At 39.6% G+C, this 25,536-nt stretch overlaps 1 protein-coding gene across 1 annotated transcript in view; it reads left to right on the top strand.

The window, feature by feature from the left end:
* TRIO (trio Rho guanine nucleotide exchange factor) overlaps nucleotides 1-25,536 on the top strand; it is a 244,451-nt gene that overhangs the window by 106,570 nt on the left and 112,345 nt on the right. The window contains exons 10-15 of the mRNA XM_062499699.1: nucleotides 152-274; nucleotides 6,391-6,582; nucleotides 16,131-16,300; nucleotides 17,230-17,404; nucleotides 24,286-24,481; nucleotides 25,085-25,251. Of these exons, the coding sequence (XP_062355683.1) occupies nucleotides 152-274; nucleotides 6,391-6,582; nucleotides 16,131-16,300; nucleotides 17,230-17,404; nucleotides 24,286-24,481; nucleotides 25,085-25,251 (1,023 nt within the window). The remainder of the gene's footprint in view (nucleotides 1-151; nucleotides 275-6,390; nucleotides 6,583-16,130; nucleotides 16,301-17,229; nucleotides 17,405-24,285; nucleotides 24,482-25,084; nucleotides 25,252-25,536) is intronic.

Below are 25,536 nucleotides of genomic sequence, written 5' to 3'. Positions count from 1 at the left end.
CTTCATTGGAAACACTGTGGTTTAATCCAACAGTTCAGGTTTTTTTAAGCAGTGCCTTTACAGCTTCTCAGTTGCTTGAATAATTGTCTTTTTGTTGTGACATTGAATATGGCCACTCAGGGTTTATGTGTGTCTCTCTTCTGTACCACAGGTTTTGGATTGGATTGAAAACCATGGAGAAGCTTTTCTTAGCAAACACACTGGAGTGGGAAAATCCCTGCATCGGGCCAGAGCTTTGCAGAAACGCCATGAAGACTTCGAAGAGGTTGCGCAGGTAAAAGCAATCACATGAAAGACTGTATGCTTGTCATGGAAGTAAATTAAAAATTCCTGCTTTTGCACTTAAGGGCTGGGCAGAGGGAGCTCCAGTGCAAAACATTCAGTTCCTGGAAGGGGCTATTTTGTTTCTGTTGTAAATTTTTATTTTATTTCTCCTTTATGCTCCAGCTTAGAGAAGAAAAAGATAATCTTCAGCAGTCCCAGAGGGTGTGGGCCTCAAAGTACAGTAGAACTGCTCTGGCATTATGTTATTTTTATTTTTACCTTTAAATTTCTTTTTATTATTATTATTTCAAAAGCATGCTTTCAAATATTGATTTACAGAAGAATGAAAGCTCTCCTTTCAAAGTACCTTAATTTAATGGGATTCCAGGTTTTAAATTTTTGTGCAGCCTTTTAGAGAGGATGGAGATGAATTGAAAGTCCTGCTTTCTGACTTTAAGCTTGGGGGAGCTCCGAGATTCTTAATGCAGTCTCATGGAGGGGAAAGGGGACTCCTAAGAAACCAGGTGAGCCAGCAGACTGGCCAACCTGGCTTAATTTTTTTTCTTTAAATACAATTGAATTTGTATATGCCCTCCTTTTCTGAATCACCCTTAATTTACCCTTAAGTGATGATACTACTTCAGAGCACATTTTTCTATGAAAAAAATCAAAACAAAGAGAGATACAAAGGAATGCAGGGAAGTTAACAAGGAGCTGGTGTAACTCTTAGCCTCTAAAAGGGGATGTGAGGTGAAGAAAAACCCTGTGAAGGAAGCTGAAGACTAGAATCCTCCCCATTAGTAGCATGCACTGTCTGTCTAGTCTGAATGATGGGTAAGAGAAAAATATCTCTTAAGATCAATCAAGAAAAATCTCCAAAGGTGAGATTGAGTATAGGGGTGCTTCAGTCAAACAGAAGACAAGGTTATTAGATAATGTGACGTTATATGCAGGAGTTCAGCAGTGACATCTACTATGGAGAACGCTTCAGGGTGTTATTTACACTTTTACTGTTTAGTGGAAGATTAGGCTATTGATAAAATTTTATTGTAAATACAGTCTTAGAGCACTCCAGTGGCTGACGTCTTGAAATAGCATCAGAAAACCTCCTCAATATTGATCCTGTAAAATTTTCAAAAAGAATAGGTGGTATGACTTTTGTATATATACATGCTGGATTTTCTACGTGCATGTCTATTATTTCAAAAAGTAATATCTTCCATGTGGAAATACTTGTTTTTCTGGGTCAGACAAGCAGGAGTCTATTTCTGTAAGATACTCAACAAAGCCTGAATGATCTCATACTTAATACTGTATTATTTGGGTGAAGAAGAAGAAAATGTTTGAGTAGCCAAAAGGAGATGAAGTGCATAGAAATGTTACTGGAATGTTAAGAAAAGCATCCTGTTAATTTGCATTATACTTTAATGCAGAAAATTGTAAAGGAAATGCTTGCTAAAAACTTCCTAAAACTGAATGTTACTGGAGTTTGAAATTATCTCTTCAGGGAATGGGTGGAATTTCTATTTTTGGAGACACTGAAAACTTAGATTGGTCAAAGAACTTAAATATACTACAGGGGACTATCTTCCAATGACATAAGGATGGACAGAATGATCTAATAAGTATTTTTTTCACCTCTAACTCTTGAATGTGTAGTGAGTTATTGCCAAGAGAGGCACACCCTTTGAGTTGTTCCTCTTACTTGGTGTAAAACTGCATATAAACAGCCCAAAAGGCATTCCTATTGTTGCTGTTACAAGGAAGATTATGCTTAAACATACAACAGCAATCTGCAGTCCTTATTAAAGCATCAGTAACTTTTGGCTGACTTATTTTCTGCCTACATTTCTGGTTGGTCCAGATCCTTGTTGTGTTTTTAATTCTGGACGTTTTTTGTTGTTGCTGTTGTTTTTGTTGTGATTTTTTTTTTAATACGCCTCTAGGCATTATTAGGGGTTTTCAGTCAGTTCCAGTCAGAAGTTGAGAGAAAGTAATGTTAAATGAAGTGTCACTGGCATGGCAATGTTCTGGCAAATCCAGGGAGCCAACAATAATGTTGACATGTTCCTGGTCAAAGGCTAAGTCCTGATTTTGAAGGGAGTGAAAATTATTTTTCTTTTTTTCCTTCCTTTCTACCTCTTCCCACATTTTTTTTTTTAGTGTGAATGAGGTGCCATTTCCTCAACAGCATTCAAAGAGATGTTAAAATAAGCTGTGTGTCCAATAGAATAGATGTTCCAGTCAATGGGTTGTGGTCTCACAAATTAGTTACTTTTAAATTCATGTGAAATGAAGGTTTGTTTCTCTTCATTTAACACTTTTTATTACCACTACAAAAGCTAGATAGTCAAAACTCAACTAATAATGCTCCCTAAATTCTGATCACAAATTCATGCTACACATTGCACACTTTGACTTGCACCCACTATTGTATAATTGTGTTGCTCTTGACCACTTCAATTTCTACTTATCCATTCTTTTCTTTCTTTTTTGACCTTCTCTCCATGTTCATCTTTGTGTCCATGAGACCATTTAGTTAAAGTGTCAAGTGTCCAAATTTTGACATAATTGATTCACTTGCGGGCATAAATTTTCAGCTTACAAGCACAGGATGCAGGTCAATATTGTAGTTGTACTTCTCCATGCATTTTTGTCTAAAATTCTAAGTCATCTTTTTGTGTTTCATATGTGATCTGTGTCTGCTTTTTGACAATAGTCTATGCTCAAAACCCACAAAAGGTGTATGGCTACAAATAATTAATGGAATTTTTTTCCACAGGTAAGTCTTTTTGACGCAGGTGGTGCACAAGAGAGATTACTACAAACCTTGTCTGAACACACATTTCACTTCCCTACCAACCCATCTCCTTTAAGGTTATAAAAATGGGTTATGAATTTGGACTGGTTCAGTGAGGTGTTTTACCCATGTAATAGTTGCAAAGCACCAAATTAAAGGTCCACGCCTTACACTATCTTGTGTCTATCACCACATGCATAAAGAAAGGGACTGTATGCTTAAAAAGTTAACCTTTACTCTCCCAGTTATCTGAACCTGTTTGATGTTGGAACTGAAGGGTGCTTCTGAACCAGTATTTAATAGTCACAAATTTTCTTTAATTAGGCTACTTTTTGAACCCCTTTACGATCTGGGAATGTATGCCAGACTCTGTGGCAATTAGTTATGCAATTTAACTTCTCCTTAGATGAGAAGTACTTTGCTTTTTCATTTTAAGTGTATTGGCTGATGCTTAAATGTGATAGTGTCCACTGTACTTAATGAGTAATCTGTCTTATTTTCTATACCTTTAATGATCTGTATGCCTCTGCTGGGCTCTGGACATCCACTAGTCTCTCTTCCCTTTCCAGACCAAAATAAACTCCAGATTGTTTGAAGTGCAATCCATACCTCCACTCATTTCTGTTTCGGTATTTATTGTTAGTAATAGTAATTTGTGCACTAGTGTGTGAAATTTAATCTTTGGGTTTTCTGTGATGTGTCACTTCATATGCTTTGTAAAATGATGATGTTTGTCCTTTGTGAGTATTATTTCTTAAGAATATTTAGAAAACATTATTTAACAGAAGAGAAAAATGATGGAATTTGTTGTTGGGAAAGGTGATAAATTCCATTATGGAGAATTTTTCTTAATTTTGGAGAAGAATGCCTATTAAAGACTTGCTCTTTGGGCCACAGAAGGATGTACTACAGGTAGTCTTGAAGTTCTTACAGGACTCCTTTTTCCCTGGGATCTGGGGAGAGTGTGCTAGTGAAGATATGCTGAGGAACTTTGTTACCCTGAAGGCTCCTTTCCTTCTGTTTAGTAAATTGGCATAAGCACCATCAAGGAAGAACTCCTGCTCTTTTTGCCTAACTTCCAACTGGAGGCTGCCCCTCAGGATGAGCATTTTCAAAATCTTCACATTACTGCCTTTTTCCCCTCTGAGCATTGTTTCAATGTGAGCAGAAAGCTGGGAAAGACAGGACCGAACACCTAGTTGATCCGATTTCTATCCAAGAGGCAGTTTATATTGTATTCCAGCTCTGCCTGGAAGTGAAATTTGAGCAATAAGGCATGGGCTGCTGCTGGGTTTGAGAATTGCAGCCCCTTTTGAAGCAGCATCCAGGCTGTGATCTCTTCTAAATACAGGCAGTTCTCCATCCCCTTGACAGAAAGAGAAGTCAAATGTGCCTGGGCCTGTGTAAAGCAGGAGATACTTCTGGAATTCGTAAACAATGCTTCACATGTGAGATAAGTTTTCATTAAAATGGGAAACTTCTGTTTCAGCCATCTGCAGCTGGGTGTGGTGCTCTGGACTGATGAAGTAGTTGTTGTTTGAGGAGTGCCTTGGGGCTCCTCTGCCTTGCCCCCTGAACACATATGAGCTCTAGCCATGGAAGGCAGAACACCCAAGCACAGCTCAGAGCGTGTTCAGGGCCAGCATGGCCTGAGACAGCAGTCTGGGGCATGGAGTAGCCTGCTCCCCACTGAATAGGATAAGCTTGTGTTTGTCTCTGCAGGCTTTCCCAGGGAAAACAGGGAGGAGTTCTCTATCTCTCTGTGCTCTGTGCATAAAAAGCTGAAAGTTTAGGAAGGGGCTGACAGTTACATAGTCAAAGTCAAGGAGCAGCATGGATTTAATTCCTTGCATAAACAGATCATAATAAATTGAGGGAGAACTCCCCCCAAATGTGTGAAAGCTTCACTGAGTCATATAAGCTGTCCTGGGCTTGTCTGCTAATTTACCTGATACCCTGGGGGAGGGCTCTTATTTCCTGCCCTTTAGTTCAGTTTTAGAGCTGGACTTGGATTTAATTTCTGTGGATTTTATAATGTTAATTAGAGGTGTGATACTATGTTTATGGCAAAGAAAAGCACATTTGCGTAGGCTTAATTTATCTTTGCAAGGATTGTTTTTACGTGATGTAATTGAAGTTGGGAGAACATGGAAGGGCAGAAAGGAGAAGAAAAAGGTGTAGTTTATATTGTTAGGAATGCTTTCTTCTTTTTTTAGTCTGCGGTGCAAACCTATCAGAAAACTTAATGGTGTGACGTGAGCAAAGCTTCTTTAGTCTAGATGTGGCTTCATTTTTTTTCCTTCGGTGGTTAACGTCCTTCTAACCTTCCTTGGTGAGAGTTTTGAGAGCCATTCTAAAACATGAAAACCCTAGGTTAGGCTCAAAAAGAGCCCCCAGAGTATAACAGAAGTTTGGACTCGATCCTGGTTTTGAATTAATGAGAAAGATACTGAGGCATCCTGCAAAGGCAGAGCTTTAAGTTGTTAAAACACCTGTCTCTTCTCTGCACCACAGCATTCCTAGCACATCAGAGACCAGACTTCCTCTGTTGTTTTCTGCTTATACTCAAGTCTCTTACAGGACTGTGGACTGATTTGCATTTGTTAGTCTTAGGATGTATTGGGACACTGTTCCACTAGGACACTCAGCTGTAGCTCACTTCTAAATCTTCCTATGCTGCTGCTTTTTCACAAATGATCATACACTTGATGATATACAGTCAGGATGCCTGATTTCTGTAAGGATGGAGAGAAATGTTCTCCTTCTTTGCTTGGTCACTTTATACCTTCCTGCTGGAGGTGTGGACTTGATGTTACGTGTCTCTGTGAGCTGTTAGAATTTCTTCAGCTCTAGTAGTATACATTTGAAAAGTCTTCTGCCCCTGACTGCAGTGATTTTCTAGTGTTGAAGTACCCCAGTTTGCAAGTGGATTAGACATTTAGGCATTTAGACTGATCTTTATGCTAGATGTATATAAAATATATACATATATGTGTGTGTGTATATATATATGTATATATAATGTATTTAAAATATATACAGTATATGCTAGATTTATATAAAATGCTAACTCCAAGCTTTGTGTTGAGGAGACATTTGAATAGACATAAATAAATAATTAATTTATTCAACAGCTAAGTGAAAAATTATATAGAAATATAACAAAATCTTTAGTAAAATTATATTGTACTATCTTTAAGAAGAGAAGAAAGAAAATACATTCCAAGGGCCTTTTTGTAATTTTGTTTTTATTAGTGGAGTGGCTTTAATATGCTGACTGACTTTTCCTTCATTTAATTCTGTGAAACTAACTTATTTCTCTCCAGAACACATATACGAATGCAGATAAGCTCCTAGAAGCAGCAGAACAGCTTGCTCAGACTGGGGAGTGTGACCCAGAGGAAATTTATCAAGCTGCCCATCAGCTCGAGGACCGGATACAGGATTTTGTCAGGCGCGTGGAGCAGCGCAAGATCCTGCTGGACATGTCTGTGTCATTTCACACTCATGTTAAAGAGGTAAAACTTTCACTCATTGTGGTCATAACTTCGCCCTAAACCCAGTATTATCCAGCGTTGCTTTCATTTTTAGAGCCTTGCCATAGGACTTAATGAAAACCTCTGTTGTATCATAAGTTTTGGTTTGTAATTCACTGTGAATTGTGGGCTGGGGTAGCGTGGTGGTTCTGTTTAAGGATTTTTAAAAATTGAGTTTGACTTTTTACTTTCAGAAGCAGCTTTTGCCTCCTCTGCACAAGTACATATGCTTGTTCAGTCACAGGGGAGGGAGAAAGGTCAGGGAACTGCTAATGGTCAGCATTATGGAGAGAGATACTGTGCGCTTTTGTTTTTTTATCAGACCAGCTCTCCTGTTGTCTGACTTATCAGACCCGTGGTTAGACTGACATGGTTCAGGAGACCAAAATGTATGGCAGAAGCACAAGACTACTTAAGGCAACCCAGAGAGACTTTGTTTATTCCTCTGTTTTGCATGTTGCATTTTTATCTCATGTATTGACAGTCCTTTGTAACCTAAAGATTTTATCTGATAATGACAATGGTTCGCCTCATGCTTGCAATTTTTAGTCTTCTTCCAAGGTCCCCAGGAAAAAGAATATTCAGCCACACTTAATTTTCATTAAGATTAACATTTTGCTCCAATTAAAAACACAGAATGTGAATTTATAAGCTCATGGGAGAAGGTGGAACAGGCTACAGCAGGAATAGGGACTTCAGCAAGGTGTTTTGGTTTTTGACAAACATAGGTTACTTGGTTTCAGTATTGAGCTCACGTTAAATTGCCTCACTTATCCAACTCAAAGTCTGAAAAGCTTCTGGATCACAGCATGTCCCAGTGTGTCTCCCTTCCCTTCACCATGCATTGCGAAATCATCTGTTCAGTGGCAAAGTATAGTATTAAAAGTAGCTTCTTCAGCAAAACCTCCTAGAGTATAAGAGTGGGAGTTTTTTGTAAGTGAAACATCTGTTTTGCACTTGAAACAAAAGCACAATGCAGTTGGTCTTTGAAGGAGGCCAGGGCTGAATTACTTTGTAGGTTTAGATATGAGTACATAGCTCCCCCATCAGTTTTCTGCTATATGGTTCCTTGCCAGTATTCTCACAGGACTCTGCTTGTTCAAACAAAATATAAATGCTGTTTCATAAACTGTTATTAGGGGGCAGGTTTTTTGTTTCGCTTTCTCAAACAAATAGTACTGGTCCTTACCTGTTACGAAGCACAGGAGCAGTCAGCTGCTGAAATGCGTTCATTTTTTTTCATATATATTTCTTCATTATCTGTTTTTCTTAGCATCAAGAGCAACAGCTGGAATGGTATTTAAATAAAATACAGTTGGTTGTAGTGGTGGAAGATCAAGAGTGTAAATGGATTTGCTTTCAAAAATGAAAAAAAAAAACCTGAAAGGCAGACTGATATGTGAGTCACTGTTGAATAATTCTGGGAGGCTGATCCAGATGTGCTGGCACATTGCCATTACTCCCCTAGATAATAATGTTTTATTGAAAAGAAAAAAAATAGGTGTTCTGTATTTTGATTTATTTCTTTGGGAAAATGGCTTTTAATTTGATTCTGTTACTATTGGAAGTCTCTTTGCAGTCCAGACTTTGGTGGAACAGTACTGTAGTTTCTGATGTTAATTTTTGTTGTTGTTGTTTTTTGTTTTTGTTTTGTGATGTGAATGACCTTTATACCAAGCAATGCAGGGAAAAAATTTTAAAGTATGTATTTGTGTAAGGAAGAATGTATTTTTATATGTTTGCAATCTACTTAAAAATACAGATGAGAGAATGAGGCGGGTGGTTCATATTTAGTAGACTAATACTTGATTGTAAAGAAGGTGCAAAGAAACAGCAAGCTCAAGGCTCTCCTGTGCTTTCTGTATTCTGATCTATTTTCAGGAGTATGTTGTTTGTTATCAAACATGTGTATGGAGTGCTGAGAAGGCATCACAAAGCAGATGGAAGATAAAAATGCCCTAACCTGAAAGCCATCCGTGCTTATTGGCAGGAGAATTGTGTTTCTCCTGCAGGATGTGAGAAGTGGCTGAATAAATTAGTGCATACCTATGAGCAACATAACCTTTCTGCTGTATTGTGAAGAAATTAATCTGCATGCTCAGCTAGTGTAGAGTTCAAGCAGTAGGGTAATGGGTTAGTTGTTGAACCAGAAAGAGATGCCTTGGTTGTTACATAAAAAAAGTAAATACGTAAAAGAAACAACAGCAAAAAGCCCAACCCACCAACCAGTCAACCTCCAAAACACAAAAAAAGCCATACAAAACAAAACACCGACAATACATTCTGCCCTTGAAGTATTCAAGGCAAATTCTGTCTCTAGTATATTTTTTGTATATTTTCCTGGTAAAAATAATAAAAAAGACATGAAGAGTTAAACTCCTGTTTGTGTGTGACAATTTGGAGGGAGCTGCAGAGCTTGGTAAAGCTGTTTGAGTTGTTGGCTGTTTGAGACTTTGAAATCTGGCTCCAGTATCCTTCCAATCCTTTGTTTTCTTTGAAGTAGGATGTTTCAGTATGTTTTATTCTTTTTCCCCAGAAAAACTTAATGTTGAATGAATGCTTCTCATTTGGATGAGAGTATTTCAATACCACTTGTTCCCTGTTGATTTAGATGAGAGTATTTCAATACTACTTCTTCCCTGTTCATTTACATAACCTTTATACCTGATGTAGAATTTGCCTGCAACCTTTCTCAGCTTTCCTAGGAAGCAGCAGCCCTTCAGTGACTGCACAGTACTCTCACTCTGTTCACGCTGAGTAAATCGGTGCAGTTTCTGCTTTCAACAGTGTGCTTGCCACAAAAAGCTCTTCCTGAAAGTAACAGACTTTTGCTGTCCATATGCACAGAGCAGCTGTGTGCTATGTGTGCAGCAGCCTGTTACAATGCACGTGGAAATATTGTCTGTCTTCAGCATTTCCAGAAGTTTTGTAGTGAGGTGGTTACAAGCTGCTGGATCTCCCTGTAGCTTGCAAATATCAAAAAAACAACATATAAGTTCTCAGACTCCTTGTAGACTAACCTCAATAGACAATATTTTTCACTGGAGAAAAGAAGGATCTATTCAGAAACTGCTGAAATACAGTGTTCTGTAATGGTATCACTCATTTTGCTTAGCGGTGATTTGAGAAAATCAGTTACTTGCTATTTGTAAATTGGCTATATGCTGCTATCTTATTACTAGTTTTAAAATTGTAAGGCTGTGAATAACTGATTTTTTAGCTCCCATGCATACAGTGAGAAATTTCTGTCCATAAGCCAGACTTCAGTGAAGGGATGTACTGAAATTAAGCTGTGCACTGGCAAGCTTTAAAAGTGTTCATAAATGTCCCTGTCAGGATCTTTGCATTAGAAGTACTGTGTCTTGACAGATTCCTGGCCTGAGGATGTAAGATACAATTGAACACCTGAAACAGACCATTACAAGTCAGAACTCTTATGACTTTTGTTCCTTTGGACATGTAATATTACGGCAAGGGATGAGGTGAGAAAAAAATTGCACGGGTAAAAGATAACACTGAAAGATAACAGTAATAAATAAGCAGTTATCATAAAAGGTTGTGTGCAGAACACAGGAGCAGGAGTCTCAGTAGTCTCTGCTGTGAAGTGTGTCACAGACTAGAGATGAGCAGCATTTTGGTGTGAGTTCAAATTCTTCCATACACAGACAGAGACATGCACACACTCTCTCCAAAATGGCTCCCTCAGCATCTGTGAGTGGGAATACTGAAATCCTGTCCAAGCCAGGTGTTTGTTGTAGTGCCAAAGTAGAGCAACAGATATTTTCCTAACTGGAGTCAAGTGTGGGAATGCAGATCAGGCTGACTGTATGTGAAAGAGGATGATCTCTTAAGAGCCTGTTGGTTTTTTGCATATAACCTTTTGTGTGTATTCTGACAAGTTGATTATAAAACAGGTCAGAGCACTTTATATTTATATACAGTATGCTTAATGGTGTTACTGGAAGACATGACTCTACTTTTTTTCATCTTACTCAAACTAACCTTTGCTCTAGAATAGACTGAGGTTGAACCAAAGAGCAAGGAGAAGGGAAGTGGAATTGACTAGGTTTTCAGATACAAAGCCATCATTACAAAAGTAATGAAACAGTAGTCTGTGTAAGCTTTGGAAAGAAGGTGGCATTATTTTGAGGGTGCCAGTGCATGGGAGGGCAGAGGAGGCCATGCTTTGGCCACAGTGCTGCCCATTCATTCACATCTACCTAATAAGGCTTATGCATTTGATTCAAAAAAAGCTTGTTTATAGTAGTCTCGCTTTGTCTCACAACTCACAGCTGGAAATACACTTTCCTCTGCATTGTCCAATATGGGACAGTGTCCATAGCACAGCCTTACATTCATTTTGTCTCAAGGTAGACCATGACATGACAGCCCTGCTCCTTTGGTTGCATGTCCCTCATGGGTGTTTGATCTTTCTGTGCTGGTGGTCTAAAGGTTTAATTTGCATGTCACAAGAACGCTGCTTTCTCCTCTATGCTGTTTCCAGCAGCAGAGCATCTTGTGGATGCCCCCATCTAAGTGTAAAGGCTTTATCCATTTGGCTTGTGCATCTCTTGTATTTTTATTGTGTCATTATAGCATAGCAGTGGCCAGTGTAACAGGTCTGCTAAAAGATATGAAGTGCACTCTGGTCAGGATCTTGATATGCTGCTCACCTAGTGAGAGTTGTGGAGGACAGTTTTAAGTCTGAAATGAGAAAAACTTTCAGTGGCTGCACACTCAAGTGTGTAGTGGTGTAGTACTAGAATTCAGTTTTCCAGCACAGCCTTTCTTCTCTCTTGGATTTTTCAATACTGGTAGCCTCTTTGACTGGAAAAAAATGATGAAATTTAAGTCCCAGTGTTATTGAAATAGCACTGGGTGTTTGACAAAAGTGAGGCAGAAGTAGGCCTTTATGCTCTATTGAGCTATGTATAGGCATTTTTCTCTTGTTCAGTTAAGAAATAGGGCAAATGTTAACAGGGTAGTGTAGTTGATGTAATTTTATGAACATGTGGGAAACTTGGTTTTGCTGCATGGATGAATTCATTCTGAATCGGGAATTAATTCCTTTATAACCAAAGGATAGATAGGGATATTTGAAGCTTTTAAAGATAATTATATCTAATTAAAAAAAGGAGACATTTAACAAATGCCACTGAAAAGCCATGGAAGACAAACCCCAGGGTGTTTAACATCTTCAGGTCTTTTTGTTTTTAAAAAGACACATCTTTTGTGCCCTGCATATCCTGAAAGCCAAAGCTTACAGGCAGACACACACACACTTGCCCCTTTCTATGCCTAGACATACTTGTTAGGGAGCATCATTGCAACATTTGGCCTTGTACAGATAATAGGTCATTCAACAACTGTGCCTGTGGTAATGCATATACTGCAACACTGTGCTGGGGGACGGGGGCAGAAAGAGGAATTTGCTGGTTTTACACACAGAAACCGCGTGGCTTTCTTTGCCTGAGCCTGTTGAAAAGGCAGACTGCCTATCCAAAAGCCTTTAATAACAATGAAAAAATAACTTGTGAAAGAATGTGATGGATATTTTACCATAATAAAATAACTCTGTGCTCTTGGGTGTTTACTCAAAAGCAGTTGTTCTCTGTTAATATTCAGCAGAATACAGTAGGGTTTTATTTAACTGCAGTCTTGCAGGAGATTACAGAAGTGGGACTTAAATGGATAGAGGCCCATGATGGAAACGCTGAAACTTCCAGGATGTTGCAGACAATTGAAATAATACTATCTCAGTGACTAATGGCATGCTCCCAAGAACTTAGGAAAGAGGTAGTACAGGATGCAGGCTCATTCAAGCAGATGTTTCTTAGTCTGTGCTATATTTAGATCAAGAAAAAAAATCTGCTGAGTGAAACATTTGCCTGTCAGGGATTCAGAATTTTATTTCCCTCTCTAATTTTAATTCTGATAAGATGCAAAGAGAAGATGAAAAGAGGAGAACCACCTCCTTCTGTGACTGGATTGAGTTTTGTATGCAGTTCTTCTCACCGTATGTTAGAGCTGTCTTGCTGCTGGATCAAGTTCTTACTGAGATCAGAGGACTTGATGCTTTGTTTAGGGATCTTCATGCTACTTCTTTTGCAAATAATAGAATAAAAAAACATGACTGAAAGTTGCTCAAAAGTTCACACCGAGAGAAAGTTAATAGTTTTTTAATGATGAGTTTGTGTTTTTTCCCCCACTGGATTTTTATTGCCAAGCTCTTTTTTATGGAATAATGTGTTACTTCAGAAGTCATTGCACTGTAAAATCTGTAATTCTGCACTGCTGAACATGTATGGGTAAGCTCTAGTCTGTTCACCCCCTGCTGTAAATTGTTTGCTCTCTTTTGGCTTTGCCGTGCAACTTTGTACAGTCTTCGACTTTAATTTTGTATCTGAAAGCTAGGTAATTTATGTAATTTCCAGTATATCCAGGGTTCATTCTGGTTTGAAAGCTGCAGAGAAGCCAGCTGGCTACTGCCACACATTCAGAATTAAGCTTCTCCTAGTACATTGCATGAATTTCTATCCAGCTTTAATAACCTGACAGTTTTATTCATCTGTGGTGGCTTTATCATAACTTCTGTATATAAACACCTAGATTATTTTGAGTGGAAGATTTTTGTGAGAAATTTATTTTGTGGAAAAATGTAAAAATTTATGTGCTAATGTATTAGAGTAGCTTCTGCTATGGAAGTGTCACAGAGCAGTTTAGTCACTTCAGAAATGGCTTAAATTGTTCCACTTTCAACAGCATATGAATCACAGCTAGGCAAGTAATGCATACTAATTACTCTCCTTCTCTTTCTGCACTTTTCATAAAATGTTTCTGCTTCCTAAGCAGTGGGCAATTCAGCTCATGGGCTAGACAAACACAGCATATTTTTGGGCCCTTTGGTACCTTGAGGGCCATATACCATCTTCATAGTGATGCCATGCTGACCAGACACTAAGCCAGTCAGCGTCCCATTTGGTTGTGCTGGTGCCCATGTCCTTCTGCTCGAGGCAGGTGGTGTTACCTTGAACTGGCTGTGCAGTGGGAAAGGTCTGCATGTCATCTGTTGGCTTGGTCCCCAGCATCCAGGGTGAGCTTTGAGGGAATTATTCACATGCACAGTACCTCACCAGTCCAGCCCTTGTAGGTTTTGTTGCTTTTGCTAGAACTCCATCCAGTTAAAGACGAGTCTGAAGTACATGTGAAGAATAAGAAATGAAGAGGTGAGGTGTATTCCTTGTAGAGGTCTGGCACAATGCAGCTGCAGAAGGCATGCTGTTAAAAATTGAAGTGGTTCTCAGGCCTGTCTTGAGCTGCAGTACAGCTGCTTCTAAGGGACCCAGCGGGCAGACTTGATACAGTCTGAGAGACTCTAAATTATTTAATCCCAGTTTCTCTGTAGTAAATACATGGAAATTTGGCCTTTTGTAGGCAGCACAGTAAGCATGGAGTGCATGTTAACGTGTAGAGCCAGCCATCTCTTCCAGCCAGCATAAAGCATGTGGCAGAAAACATCAAAGCGTTGCTCTCTAATGTCTGTATCTACACAGCTGCAAGCTGTAATGGTTATGTGTACACACCAGCTCATTTGGAAGGTCTCTGACTCGATGCCCTATTTTTATGGCTCAGGCATAAACTTGACAAGCTAGGAGAGGAATAAACACATGTCCCCTGGGCACTGAGTAAAATTTTCAGTTTGTGTTTTCAGGCTTCTTGCTCTTAAGGTTCATTAGTTTCCTAGTTAAAGTTGCATTCTGAAGTCCGCATTTGGGGGGGAAAAAAAAAAAATTTGGATGCTGCATTGGGTTATGCTGGAATGAATGTTGACGAGTGCTTCTGACCCACTTGTTAAGTTCTATTGATTTGTGGTCCTTTTAATAAGAAAGACTGCTGTGCTGTGCTGTTTACAACTATGGAGTTGCATTCAGGTTTGCGACAAGCATTGTCTTTGAAGCATATGAGTAGTCAGAAAAACAGTGTGTATGAACAGACAGTTCTGGTTTGGGGAGGAGGTGGTAGTAAATTTGTAGAAAAGAGTCTGGTTAAATCTCACTAGTTCATCCCAGTTGCGAAAACTGAGCTTGGTTTACTCAAAACCTACAGGAGGCTTATAAAACTATGAGATAGCAAAACTGGCATCTGATTTTAAAACAAAGTTTCAAAAGAACTAATTAATCTAGACCTGGAATTGTTCACTGAGTTTTCTATTTTAATGCAGTAATTAGGAAACCTTTATGACCAGAACATACATACACAAACAGCAGCATGAAAGGGCTGTTTCTGTAGAAAATGTTTAGCAAAGAAATAAAGAAAACATTTGAGTTTCTCTCTTTTGTATTTAAGCCAGTTTTGATTGTTCAGTTATGTATTTTAACATTGTTAACCTTTTTATTAGGTTCAAAAAGTCTCTAAAATTTTCGAAGGCAGAGATTAAAATGTCATCAAAATACCTTAATACTTTTGATCGGATCAGAGTTACTCTTTTGGGATAAAAAAAACAAACTCTTGTTCTTGGAATAGCACCATTTGGGATGGGATTGTAAAATAGGCAGGAGGGGGACCGGTTTGAATGCTTCCTGTGAGAGCAGCTGTTCCAGTGTGATGTTGGTGCTGCTCATGGGAGTGTTGCAGGACACAGCCGTGCTCCTGCTGCTTTTTTTTCAGTTCCACAATAGGTAGCTAATGGTTTCCTGGTGATTGACTTTTACTCAGAGCTTAGGATGCAACAGCTTCCATCATGAAATTGTGGAAAAGAACACTGTAGGGATTCTTCACGTGACCAGCAGTGATACCTGTCCAGTGTGTACCTAGGCATTTTTGTGGAAGCCGTGGTTCATGGGCTTTTTTGAGCAGGGATATGTGCACATGTGAAGCAGGGAGGAAGAATGTCAAATTAACTGGTAGAATTGCTTATGATGATTTTTGTTGTAATAGTGTGAAACTGAAATGGGGAGGGCAAACACCATCATGATAGAACAATAACTTCTCCCATCTGATTTGTCTCTGTATTTTGTTTTCTGAAATTCCCTTTCTTTTTCCTTTTTGTGAAGGCCACTGAAAAGCATTATGTTGTCTGTGTGCAGTGTCAGTCTGGCAGTGCAAATTTGATGGTGGCTACAATACATCTCCCTTCCTTCCTTCCTTCCTTCCTCCCTTCTCTCGGAGAGTGTTACCATAGCATTTCCCTCCCAGGGACTCTCGCGCAGAGCTGCAGATGGGATTCTCACTATGAACTCTGTGCTGCTCATTCAGATACGCTTGGTTCTGTAGAAGGAAAATGGGGAAGAAAGGGTGACTTAGCAACACGGATAAAGCTTTCCTGGTATTTCCAAGAAGCAAAAACCCTTTTTGAAACAGGGCTTGTTTTCATTAATATGAGGATGGGATTTTTCTATGAAGAAAAACAAATCCTCTTTCTTCCTGCCACCTCAGTCTGTTTTCTCTTGTCCAGGGAAATGGATTCAGAATAGTTGACTGCCTAATCCTCAGGCTTACATTTTTTTTTTGCATTTTCCCTTTTCCTTTAGCTGTGGACGTGGCTTGAAGAGCTACAGAAAGAACTGCTTGATGATGTCTATGCTGAGTCTGTGGAGGCTGTCCAAGACCTGATTAAACGTTTTGGTCAACAACAACAAACCACTCTGCAGGTTACGGTCAATGTCATAAAAGAAGGGGAAGATCTCATACAGCAGCTAAGGTAAAACAGATTTTTATTTAAATTTCTCCTGGTGTTCATCTGATGTTCTGTGAGTTTCTTTCTATTTTGAGGGTAGAGTTGATGAGTACAAGATATGACCTATAAATACAACTTGTAAATATTAGGACTACAGTCATCTTTCATGCTGTACTTATGGTCTATAAACCTCTGTTTACAGGAAGCTCAGCTTATAAACACTGCTGCCACAAGAAGGAGATTTTGTTGACATAAGTTACCTTTTTGATAGGAGCAGATATGTGTTTTTGTAGTCTGACATGCAGGGCTCCACAGAATTTTGAGTTCTGAGCAGCAGCCTTTTTATAAAGACACACTTGAGTTTGTTTTGCAGACTGACAAGTAACTTCATTGAGTAAAAGCCATGTTAGTGGTCCATTGAATTAAAAAATCATCTGAATAAATAAATTTGGTTCCCAGCTGCTCTGGTATGTGTCTCCTTTGCTGCAGGAGATGAACAAATCTGAATTTGCAGGTTTTATACTCAGGTAAAAGATTAAGTATTTTTTTAAAATCGAGTAATTCTGATTTTCTGTCCTTGCCAGGAAGATGCAACAAAGTAAATAGTTATCATAGGCTGCTTCCTTTTCACAGTGGAAGCATTTGTCTCTGGTTTTAAATTTTATCCTCCCTGTAAATAGAATGTCTTTATATGTCAAATTGCAAAAAAAAAAAAAAAAAAAAAAGAATGAAAGTAATTAATTTTCCTAATTTTTTTTTCAAGTACTAGAATGTAGTTTTACTATTTATTTACAATGATGTACAGATGTAGCTTTCATGCAATATGGTTTGCACCAACCTTACCTGAAGCAGGCTTATATCTTATGGTCATGTATTGGGTCCAAATTGTATGTTTTTTTTTTGTCAATAATGCTCTTTTTTTCTTCCCCCTCCCATCTCTCTGCTTTGAATAGGGATTCTGCCATTTCTAGTAACAAGACCCCCCATAACAGCTCGATCAACCACATAGAGACAGTCCTGCAGCAGCTGGATGAGGCCCAGTCTCAGATGGAGGAGCTTTTCCAAGAACGCAAGATCAAACTTGAGCTGTTTCTGCAGCTCCGCATATTTGAAAGAGATGCAATAGATGTGAGTGTTTGCTTTCAGACTTGCACTGCACGAACTTCTCCTCTTATGCAGGAATGTTTATGCTGAGATTGTGTAGTTGCATTGGCATGTGGCTCAAATGGCTGATAAGACTCAATTCTTACCTGAACTAAGGCTTTTATCCTGTGTGTGAAAGTCAGAAGAGCTCAGTGCTCAGCAGAGCTGAGCTTTTTGATTGGCTCTCGGTGCATCTTTAAGCAAATGTTAGGTAAAATCATAAGGCATTAGTTGCTTCATCCACTAAGGTTAGTTTGAATATCAGTCTATATTGGTATAACCAGTATGCCTGCAGTTAATTTGAATAGGACTTGCAGGATGGTTTTGTACAAATCCTTTAAACTGATGCTTTGTAGTAACAAACCCTCTTCTCTTCCTTTTCCAAATCAGCAGTCTTTTTTTCAGCTGGCAGCTGCAAATGGTATCTATCTTAGTCACTGAGAATGTTCTATGGGCTGGCATTTTTTAAAAATAAAATTCTTTGCCACCTCTGAATAAAATTCAATAGAAGTTTCAGTGCTGCACCCATGCAAAACTTCAAGAAGTTTTGAGCCTGTCCAAACTTTGAAGGGGAGTTACAGTTTATCAGTTGAGAAGTTTCTGTTTGTGTGCAGGAACATGCACGCAAACAGACATGAAACTCCACAGGAAGCTTAGATTAGCAGAGATGCATTAAAAAACTTCAGCTAAGTTCGTATGACTTCATAAAACTACTAGTGCTGTACACAGTGACTGAAACAAGTTGGTGCCTTAAAAGGTTCAGGGTTATTCATTGGTAAATGATCCTGTTCGAGTGTATAATGAGTTACCTTGAAATTCTGAAAACCAGGAGTTAGAGTGACAATTCTACCCCTATTCTTGTATGTAGTAAAAGCTACAACTGTTGGTTATGAATGTAAGGGTAAAAGAGACAGCAGAAACCTTCTTGGGTTTTTAGTGTTTTGGTTTGGGTGTTTTTTTCCTCCCCTTCTGAAAATCAGGATTTGATGTCATGACTGAAGTCTGGTTTAGCTAAGCACACTGTTGGGGCAGTGCAGAAATAGGCAGACACAGTTCCTTGATCCTTACCCACAGAGGAAGTGAGAGTGTGTGCTCTACAGCAATAACAACTCTGGTGTAAAGGAAGACTAAGAAGGTTTTTTTTTCAATTTTGCAGTTCACACTGGTGTGCAAAGAGTTTTGTACTCTGATTATGTGAGAGTAGCTTTTCTACTTTGATCATGTGAGAGTAGCTGTCTCACATATGCATAGAGTCTTTGTGGGTGTGATCAATAGCTCTTGATATCTGTGAGATGTTCTCAGAACACTTTTTTTTAAGGAATGGCAGCTGTGTGGGGCAGTGCATACCAAGAAAATTAATGGAAGAATTAGGATAAAGGTTTCAGTGAAGTTCACTATTAAGTTGATTGCTCTCTGTTGTAGGTTACATAAGCCAGCATTCTACAGTAGCAAAAGGCTGGTTGCAGGAGCCCTGCTCTGCAGATGTGTTCTAGTCCTTCAGTTCAGGACAGTATCTATATAGGTAGGAATACTTCTGGTACTGCTACTTGGTGATGCCCACAGGATTTTGCATCAGAAAACTGCAAACCCTAACTTCATAGAATTGTAGAATAGAATATAGCAAGTTGGAAGGGACCCACAAGGATCATCAAGTTCAACACCTGATCCAGCACAGGACATGCCCAGAGTCAAACCATGTGCCTGGTGGGAGTGTTGCCCAAATGCTTCTTGAACTCTGTCAGTCTTGGTGAAGTGACCACTTCCCTGGGGAGCCTGTTCCAGTGCCCAGCCACTCTCTGAGAGAAGAACCTTTTCCTGATATCCAACCTAAACCTCCTCTAGCTGTGCTTCTTGTTGTTTCTTTGAGTCTGGTCGCTGCTCACAAGAGTGAAGATGTTGGTACCTGCTCTTGCACTTCCCCTCATGAGGAAGCTCTAACTGCAGTGAGGTCTTATCTTTTCCAGGCTGAACAGACCAAGTGACCTCAGCTGCTTCTCATATGGATTCTCTTCCAAACTCTTCACCCTCTTTGTGGCCCTCCTTAGGCCACTAATCTCTAATAGATTAGTGTATTTTTTATAATGTAGTGCCCAAAATTGCACACATTTGACAGGTCTTGCTTTTTCGAAACCTGATACTTGGCATGCCACATACAACAATATGGCCAGTAAAGCAAAGTACCAGTTTCCTTGTTGAAAGAATGGGTATGATTTCTCTATATGGCTTGAAAATAGAAATCATGCTTATTTTAGATTGATGGAGAGACCTTCAGGGAAGAAAATGGCCCTGGCTGCAGAGTGACTTCAGCAAAATGTTGGTTGTCTTGCTGTCTCTGTACCATGTCTTCTCTGCTTCCTCAGCAAAGGACGCTTCTCTTTTCCCTCTCCCTGAAGGCAGACATCTGTTCAGAAACTTCCAGGAAGAAAATGTGGGGACTAGTTCCAGGTCAGCTGTTTGAAAGCAGAAGCTCAGCTGAAGTAACTTGATAATGAGGAGGAGCCAGATGCCAGCTAGGAATTTGCAGACCTTGTTTTGACCTTCTCCTTCCTCCAGGATTTTGTGTGACTGGTCCAGTCAATTAAGACTTGGCTGTAGGGGCAGTTCATTCAGGGGAGCATCCTGTGAGGACAGCTTTTCTTGGAGGCAAGTAGTATTTCTAGCTTCTCTTACTGCTTGCAAAATTACACAGGCTAAAATGGGAGAATGGGCTCCCCTAGCACTACAGGGTTAAAACCATGCAGCTGTTCTTCTGGGGACAGTGGTGAGATTTGCAGGCAGGGTTAATTTCCTTTTTCTTCTTACTCTTCCCCTATAATTTGCTGATAAAATACTTTGTTTCTTTTGTGCTGTAACTTTCCAGATACTCCTGCTCTTCTGAAATTGATGTAACTGCAGTACTGTCTCGATTTTACCCCTTGCTCTTGGCATATAAACTTGACCTTCTCTATCCTCAGCATTTTTAGTGCCATTGTTGGTGAGCTATTTGAAGGACTCCTTTGGAAATGCCTCTATTAACTAAAGGCAAGAATGAGCAAAATAATGTAGGTGAAGATTCCCTTTCTAGTGTGATTAGGAACATGAGGAAGGTGTATGTGTATGCAGCCAGTGGGATGGTGACACTGGTGGCAAACTACGCAGTCCAAAATGTGTTTGTCTCATCTGTGTCTGAGCATTTTTGCCTGTCTGTAACTTGCCTTGAGGCCTATGCCAGGGCACTACACAGAGCATACCACACACTTTTCAGCTCACAGCTTTATCTCAACTCTATTTTTGGACCGTACTTACAAGATGCCTGTTAAATCACACTGCTGAGAAGACGAGGATGCAAAATGCTGGGGTATCACACAGACCCAACTCTTCTCCCTTTCCCATTTTCCTTTTTTTTTTTTTTTTTCCTTCTAAGCACATAATATTTACTTGGGTCTTGGTGAGCACTCAATTGGTACCATGCATAGTAGACAATTCTGAGAAGAGACCTGTGGTTCTTTATTTCTTTCCCACTCGGTATGAAAAACTCTGCATCCCTTCTGTATAATATGCTGCCTTGTTTCCTGTCAGCATTACCTTTACACTTAATAGGATGTTGCGATGTCAGGGAGCTCAGAATCTGCACTAGGATTTTCTTGAACACATGCTACGGTAAATTGCTAGCCTGTGTTTATGCTGGGTTGTCCATTTCCTGAGAGCAGTGTGAATTTGTGATTCAGTTACTTGAGATTTCTATTAGTCATTTGTTCTGTTTGTTTAATGCTGGTTGTCTTGACAAAACTTTACAAGTAAAATGGGAGCCTGCTTGTTTTGAAAGGGTTGTCTGTAAAGCAGAACTTCAGGGGAAGCACTGAAGAGTGTGGGCAGAGAGGGCTTAGTGAATGCTATTTCTGTGTTAACTCTGCCTTCAGATTTGCACAGTGGGTACAATGGCTGAAATAGACCACCTTGCACCAGCTAATCACTGCTGATAAAATATGAGGATTACTGCCCTTTTTAGGAAACTTCTCTGTGATCGTCATTGACTACTTACCTTTTGAGTCAGTGTGGAAACATGCTGGCATTATTTATTTGTATCATGGGCATCCTGATCTTCTGAAGGGGAAAGGAAATGTACTGGTCTTGTTCAGAGTGTTTCAGACGGCTTTAAACTGTATGCGTGCCATGATCTTAAGCATGGGGCTGGTTGGATGAAATAGCATGAGAAAAGCTGTAATTGTTACTGGTTGTACATGGCTGTTCTTTGGAGGCACAATGAGTGAAACCTCTTGGCTGAGGCAGCACACAGTTTTGACCCCTTGAAACTGCTTGTTTTTCCTGCCAAGTAAAGGGAATCTTAGGAGCTAGTGACTACAATCTGTTTCATTATTGTAACAATACTGATACAGCCACAGCAGTGTCATATTGTGAGCTTACTGGTTTTTTTTTACTTTATTCCCACTTAAATTCCTAGTAAAAGAGACAAGGTTTGACATCTATTCTGACTGGCTTTCCTTTTAAAACAGTGTATAAATGTGCCATGTTGAATCTTAATCCTTTGTATAATGGTTTTTAGAAAGATGGGGAAAGATAGTGCTTTGATGGTGGAGTATTACAACCTTTTTTTAATGCTCAGATTTCTCTTTGACAAAGTCCAACTACAGATACTTCTTCAGGGAAATTTGTGAATGTTGTTAACTGACCTGGATGAAAATAAGATGGTAAATCTGTTTTCCTAGAACTTCTTTGGCGCAGTGGATGAAGAAACAAACATTAGGTGACCTCCACTGCTTTTAAATAATAAATGAACACAGACTTTCAGAAAGAAGCTGGGAAGAGCAGAGCTGAGATGCACAAAGGCAGAAAAAGAGGTAGCTGGAAGTAAGCAATTTCTCTGGCTGGACTATAAGGAAAACCTGAAGTTTCTTTAAAATTTCAGGTCACTTAAAAGAAGAGCAGAGGAAGGTGATGAGATGTGTTGGGCATGGACCATGTAAAAAGGAAATGAAGGGAACTTGTTAAGGATTTTGTGGGAGGTGAAGCCTGTTGGTGTTTTCAGAGGGAAAACCACTCATAACAGCCTAAATAGACTATGTGATGTTTAGAGCACATGGAAGATGAAAGGAGCTTCAAGCTCTGGCTAAAAACCTTGTACTGTCTATCTTCCTGAATACTTTGGTCATCAGCTTTTCTGTTTTCAGTGTTACCCCTGACAACTTGAGTTTCTGCCTGTTTTCACTTCAGCCGAGGTAGCTGAGCAGGCTTAGGGATTGCAGAAAGCTACCTTAATTGTTTGGTATCTCCCGTCACAACAAGTTATAAAACTCAAATACTTAGTGACTCAGAATCAGAATACTTAGTGAAGTAGAATTTCTTGCAGAACACCTTTAAAACAGGAAGCAACTCACTGGTGCCACAATTTTAATATTATTTGCTTGATGTGTCAATTTTTTTATGGCATCATGTGAGCAGAATGGAAAAAACCCTTCATGAAAGATTGCAGCAAACTACGGAAGTTTTATACAAATGATTTAACTTTTCTGTCTCCCCAATTCTGCTTTTTTTTCTAGAAGACCTGTTTTCCTGGAATTTCTCTTGTCATTTAAATGTCTCATTAATTTTGGAGCTGTTACAGCCACCTGAAAAGGGGCAGTGGCATTTTTCTTTTGGTGAGAAAAAATGACTTTGGTTAAATATTTATGCATTTAGGTACTTGATTACTAATGCCTGTTAGGTCAGGTCCTCTTTTTGTTGTGTCTTGCTGCACAAATAGGTATTTTTTTCTCTTTCAGCACCATTCACATTAGTTTGTCCTACTCCTGAAATCGTAGAACACTGGAACTAAGCCATACTTGTTTCTTAGTATCCATTATTTTGCTTTCCCAATGAACTGCAATAATTGGTGCCAAAACTGTACTAAGAATTCTGGGAAAAAAATTGATTATTTGCTTGAGGGATAAGTGTGTTAGACTTTTTTGAAGTAACTGATGCATCGAATCTGTGCCATATGAACTCAACCCACTTTGATAATGAGGATTGTAAGCACTGTGTGTTAACTTTAAAACCAGTTTTGTATCCTAATTAAAAGGAATATTTTACATTTCAGACAGGTTTTGCAGTATGATTTGAAAAATACACTTGTGTGGACGGACAAGGAGAACTTATTGTTGTGATACATGTGTTAAAAAACCAAAACATTTAAAGTTACCTTTCTTTGGCCATCCTACGGCGAAGAATAAAATCCAGGATTAAAATGTGAAAACTGAAGTGTAGCAAATTTAGTTCTGACATTGCAGTAATATTGTAATAAAGTATGCATTTTGGTTTTGCTGGATTCACAGAGTACCCAGCTTTTTGTGGTTAAGTGCTTCTCAGCTGTTTGGCAGAAGTCAAAACATGCGTGTGGCCTGGTCCTTCCCACCCACAGATGGGCAGAGCTGGCATTCTTGTAAAAGGGCTCAAGATTGGCATAACTGTAAAATAAGCTGGCTGTTGATAATGTAAATTGTTACTTGGTGTACTCTGAAGAATTAAAAAGGTGTTCCAGATCCACATTTTCCTTTACAAGTGGAGATGAAAATGTGTTAACTTTATCTGTTTCACAAGTAAAGTGTTGATGTAGTACCTTCAGTAAGGCAGGGCTACCCATAGTTTTGCAAGCCTTGGTTGAAGAATTGTAGCAGTTCTCAAAGATGCTCTTTTGGATTGTTTGCCGAAGTTTAAAATCCTTGCCAAGACAGCCTGTATCTGAACCATGTCTAATTTGATCAGTGATATCAATCAACAATGGGCAACTTGGGTTCCCTACCTCAATCATCAGTGCAACATTGGAAATAAACTGTATTCTGTCATGTAGTGGATAATTGAACATGGTCTCCTTTTTTTTTCCCCCACCCCAGATAATTTCAGACCTTGAGTCTTGGAATGATGAGCTCTCTCAGCAGATGAATGACTTTGACACTGAAGATCTTACAATAGCAGAACAGAGGCTCCAGCATCATGCAGACAAAGCCCTGACCATGAATAACTTGACCTTTGATGTCATCCACCAAGGGCAGGATCTGCTGCAGTATGTCAATGAAGTGCAGGCATCTGGTAAGATGGCTCCATTGTGCTATTCTGGGCAGTGGCTTTCTAAGAATTATCCAGTTGTCTCTCCATGGGATGTGTGAAAAAAGCAGGGATGCTAGTTAAGTGTAAACTGGAGACACGTGGACTCCTTTTTACTCAAATCATTCAGTGGTACTCATAGGAACATAACTGGTACCACAGCACATAATGTCATCAGAGCTGGCAACACCTGAAGGTGCTTAGTTTTTAAAGAAAGGGTTTCACTCAGGAAGTCAGTAAAATTGGAGTAAATAAGGGAATGTTATTTCTATAGCTAGTCAGATAAATGCAATTAAGCAAAGATTTTCAGCTTTCAAGAAATGCCTTCCTTTTTTGTTCCTTATGCCCCTTCATTTGATATTTTTCACTTATATGGTTACACAGGGTAAGTATCAGACTTTAAAAATAAAATAACCCATATTACACTTCTTAAGAGTGCAAACCTCCGTATTCGCGTAAGCAAATGCTCCAAGGATTAGGTTGAACTTGGAGTAGGAATTAGGAAATTAAGCGTAGAACAGTGGGAACAGGCTGTTTTGTCTTGGGGAAGCTTTGCGAGTCATTCCTAACCGGCCATCCCGACCGCAGGTGTGGAGCTGCTTTGCGACAGAGACGTGGACATGGCCACTCGCGTGCAGGACCTGCTGGAGTTCCTGCACGAGAAGCAGCAGGAGCTGGACGTGGCAGCGGAGCAGCACCGCAAGCACCTGGAGCAGTGCGTGCAGCTGCGCCACCTGCAGGCAGAGGTCAAGCAGGTACGGCCCCGCCTCCCCCGGCAGCTGCACCCTCCTCTCCTCCCTCGGGAGCAGGGGAGGACTTTGATCACCCGAGAAACTTCATCCTCCGCTGACATTAAGTGCGTTTTATTAACTTGCATCACTGGTCTGTACTGCTGCGTGGATCTAGAGCACAAGTCCCGTTGGAGCAGCTGAGAGAGCTGGGGGTGTTTAGCCTGGAGTAAAGGAGTTGGGGGGGGGGGGGGAACCTTATCACTCTCTGCAAGCACCTGATTGGAGAGTGTACGAAATAGAAGTTGGGCT

Source organism: Cinclus cinclus, chromosome 1, assembly GCF_963662255.1.
Source record: "Cinclus cinclus chromosome 1, bCinCin1.1, whole genome shotgun sequence".
In the NCBI taxonomy this organism is placed as follows: Eukaryota; Metazoa; Chordata; class Aves; order Passeriformes; family Cinclidae; genus Cinclus; species Cinclus cinclus.
The sequence above is the reverse complement of the archived record's forward strand: the minus strand, read 5'-3'. Positions and strand labels throughout refer to the sequence as shown.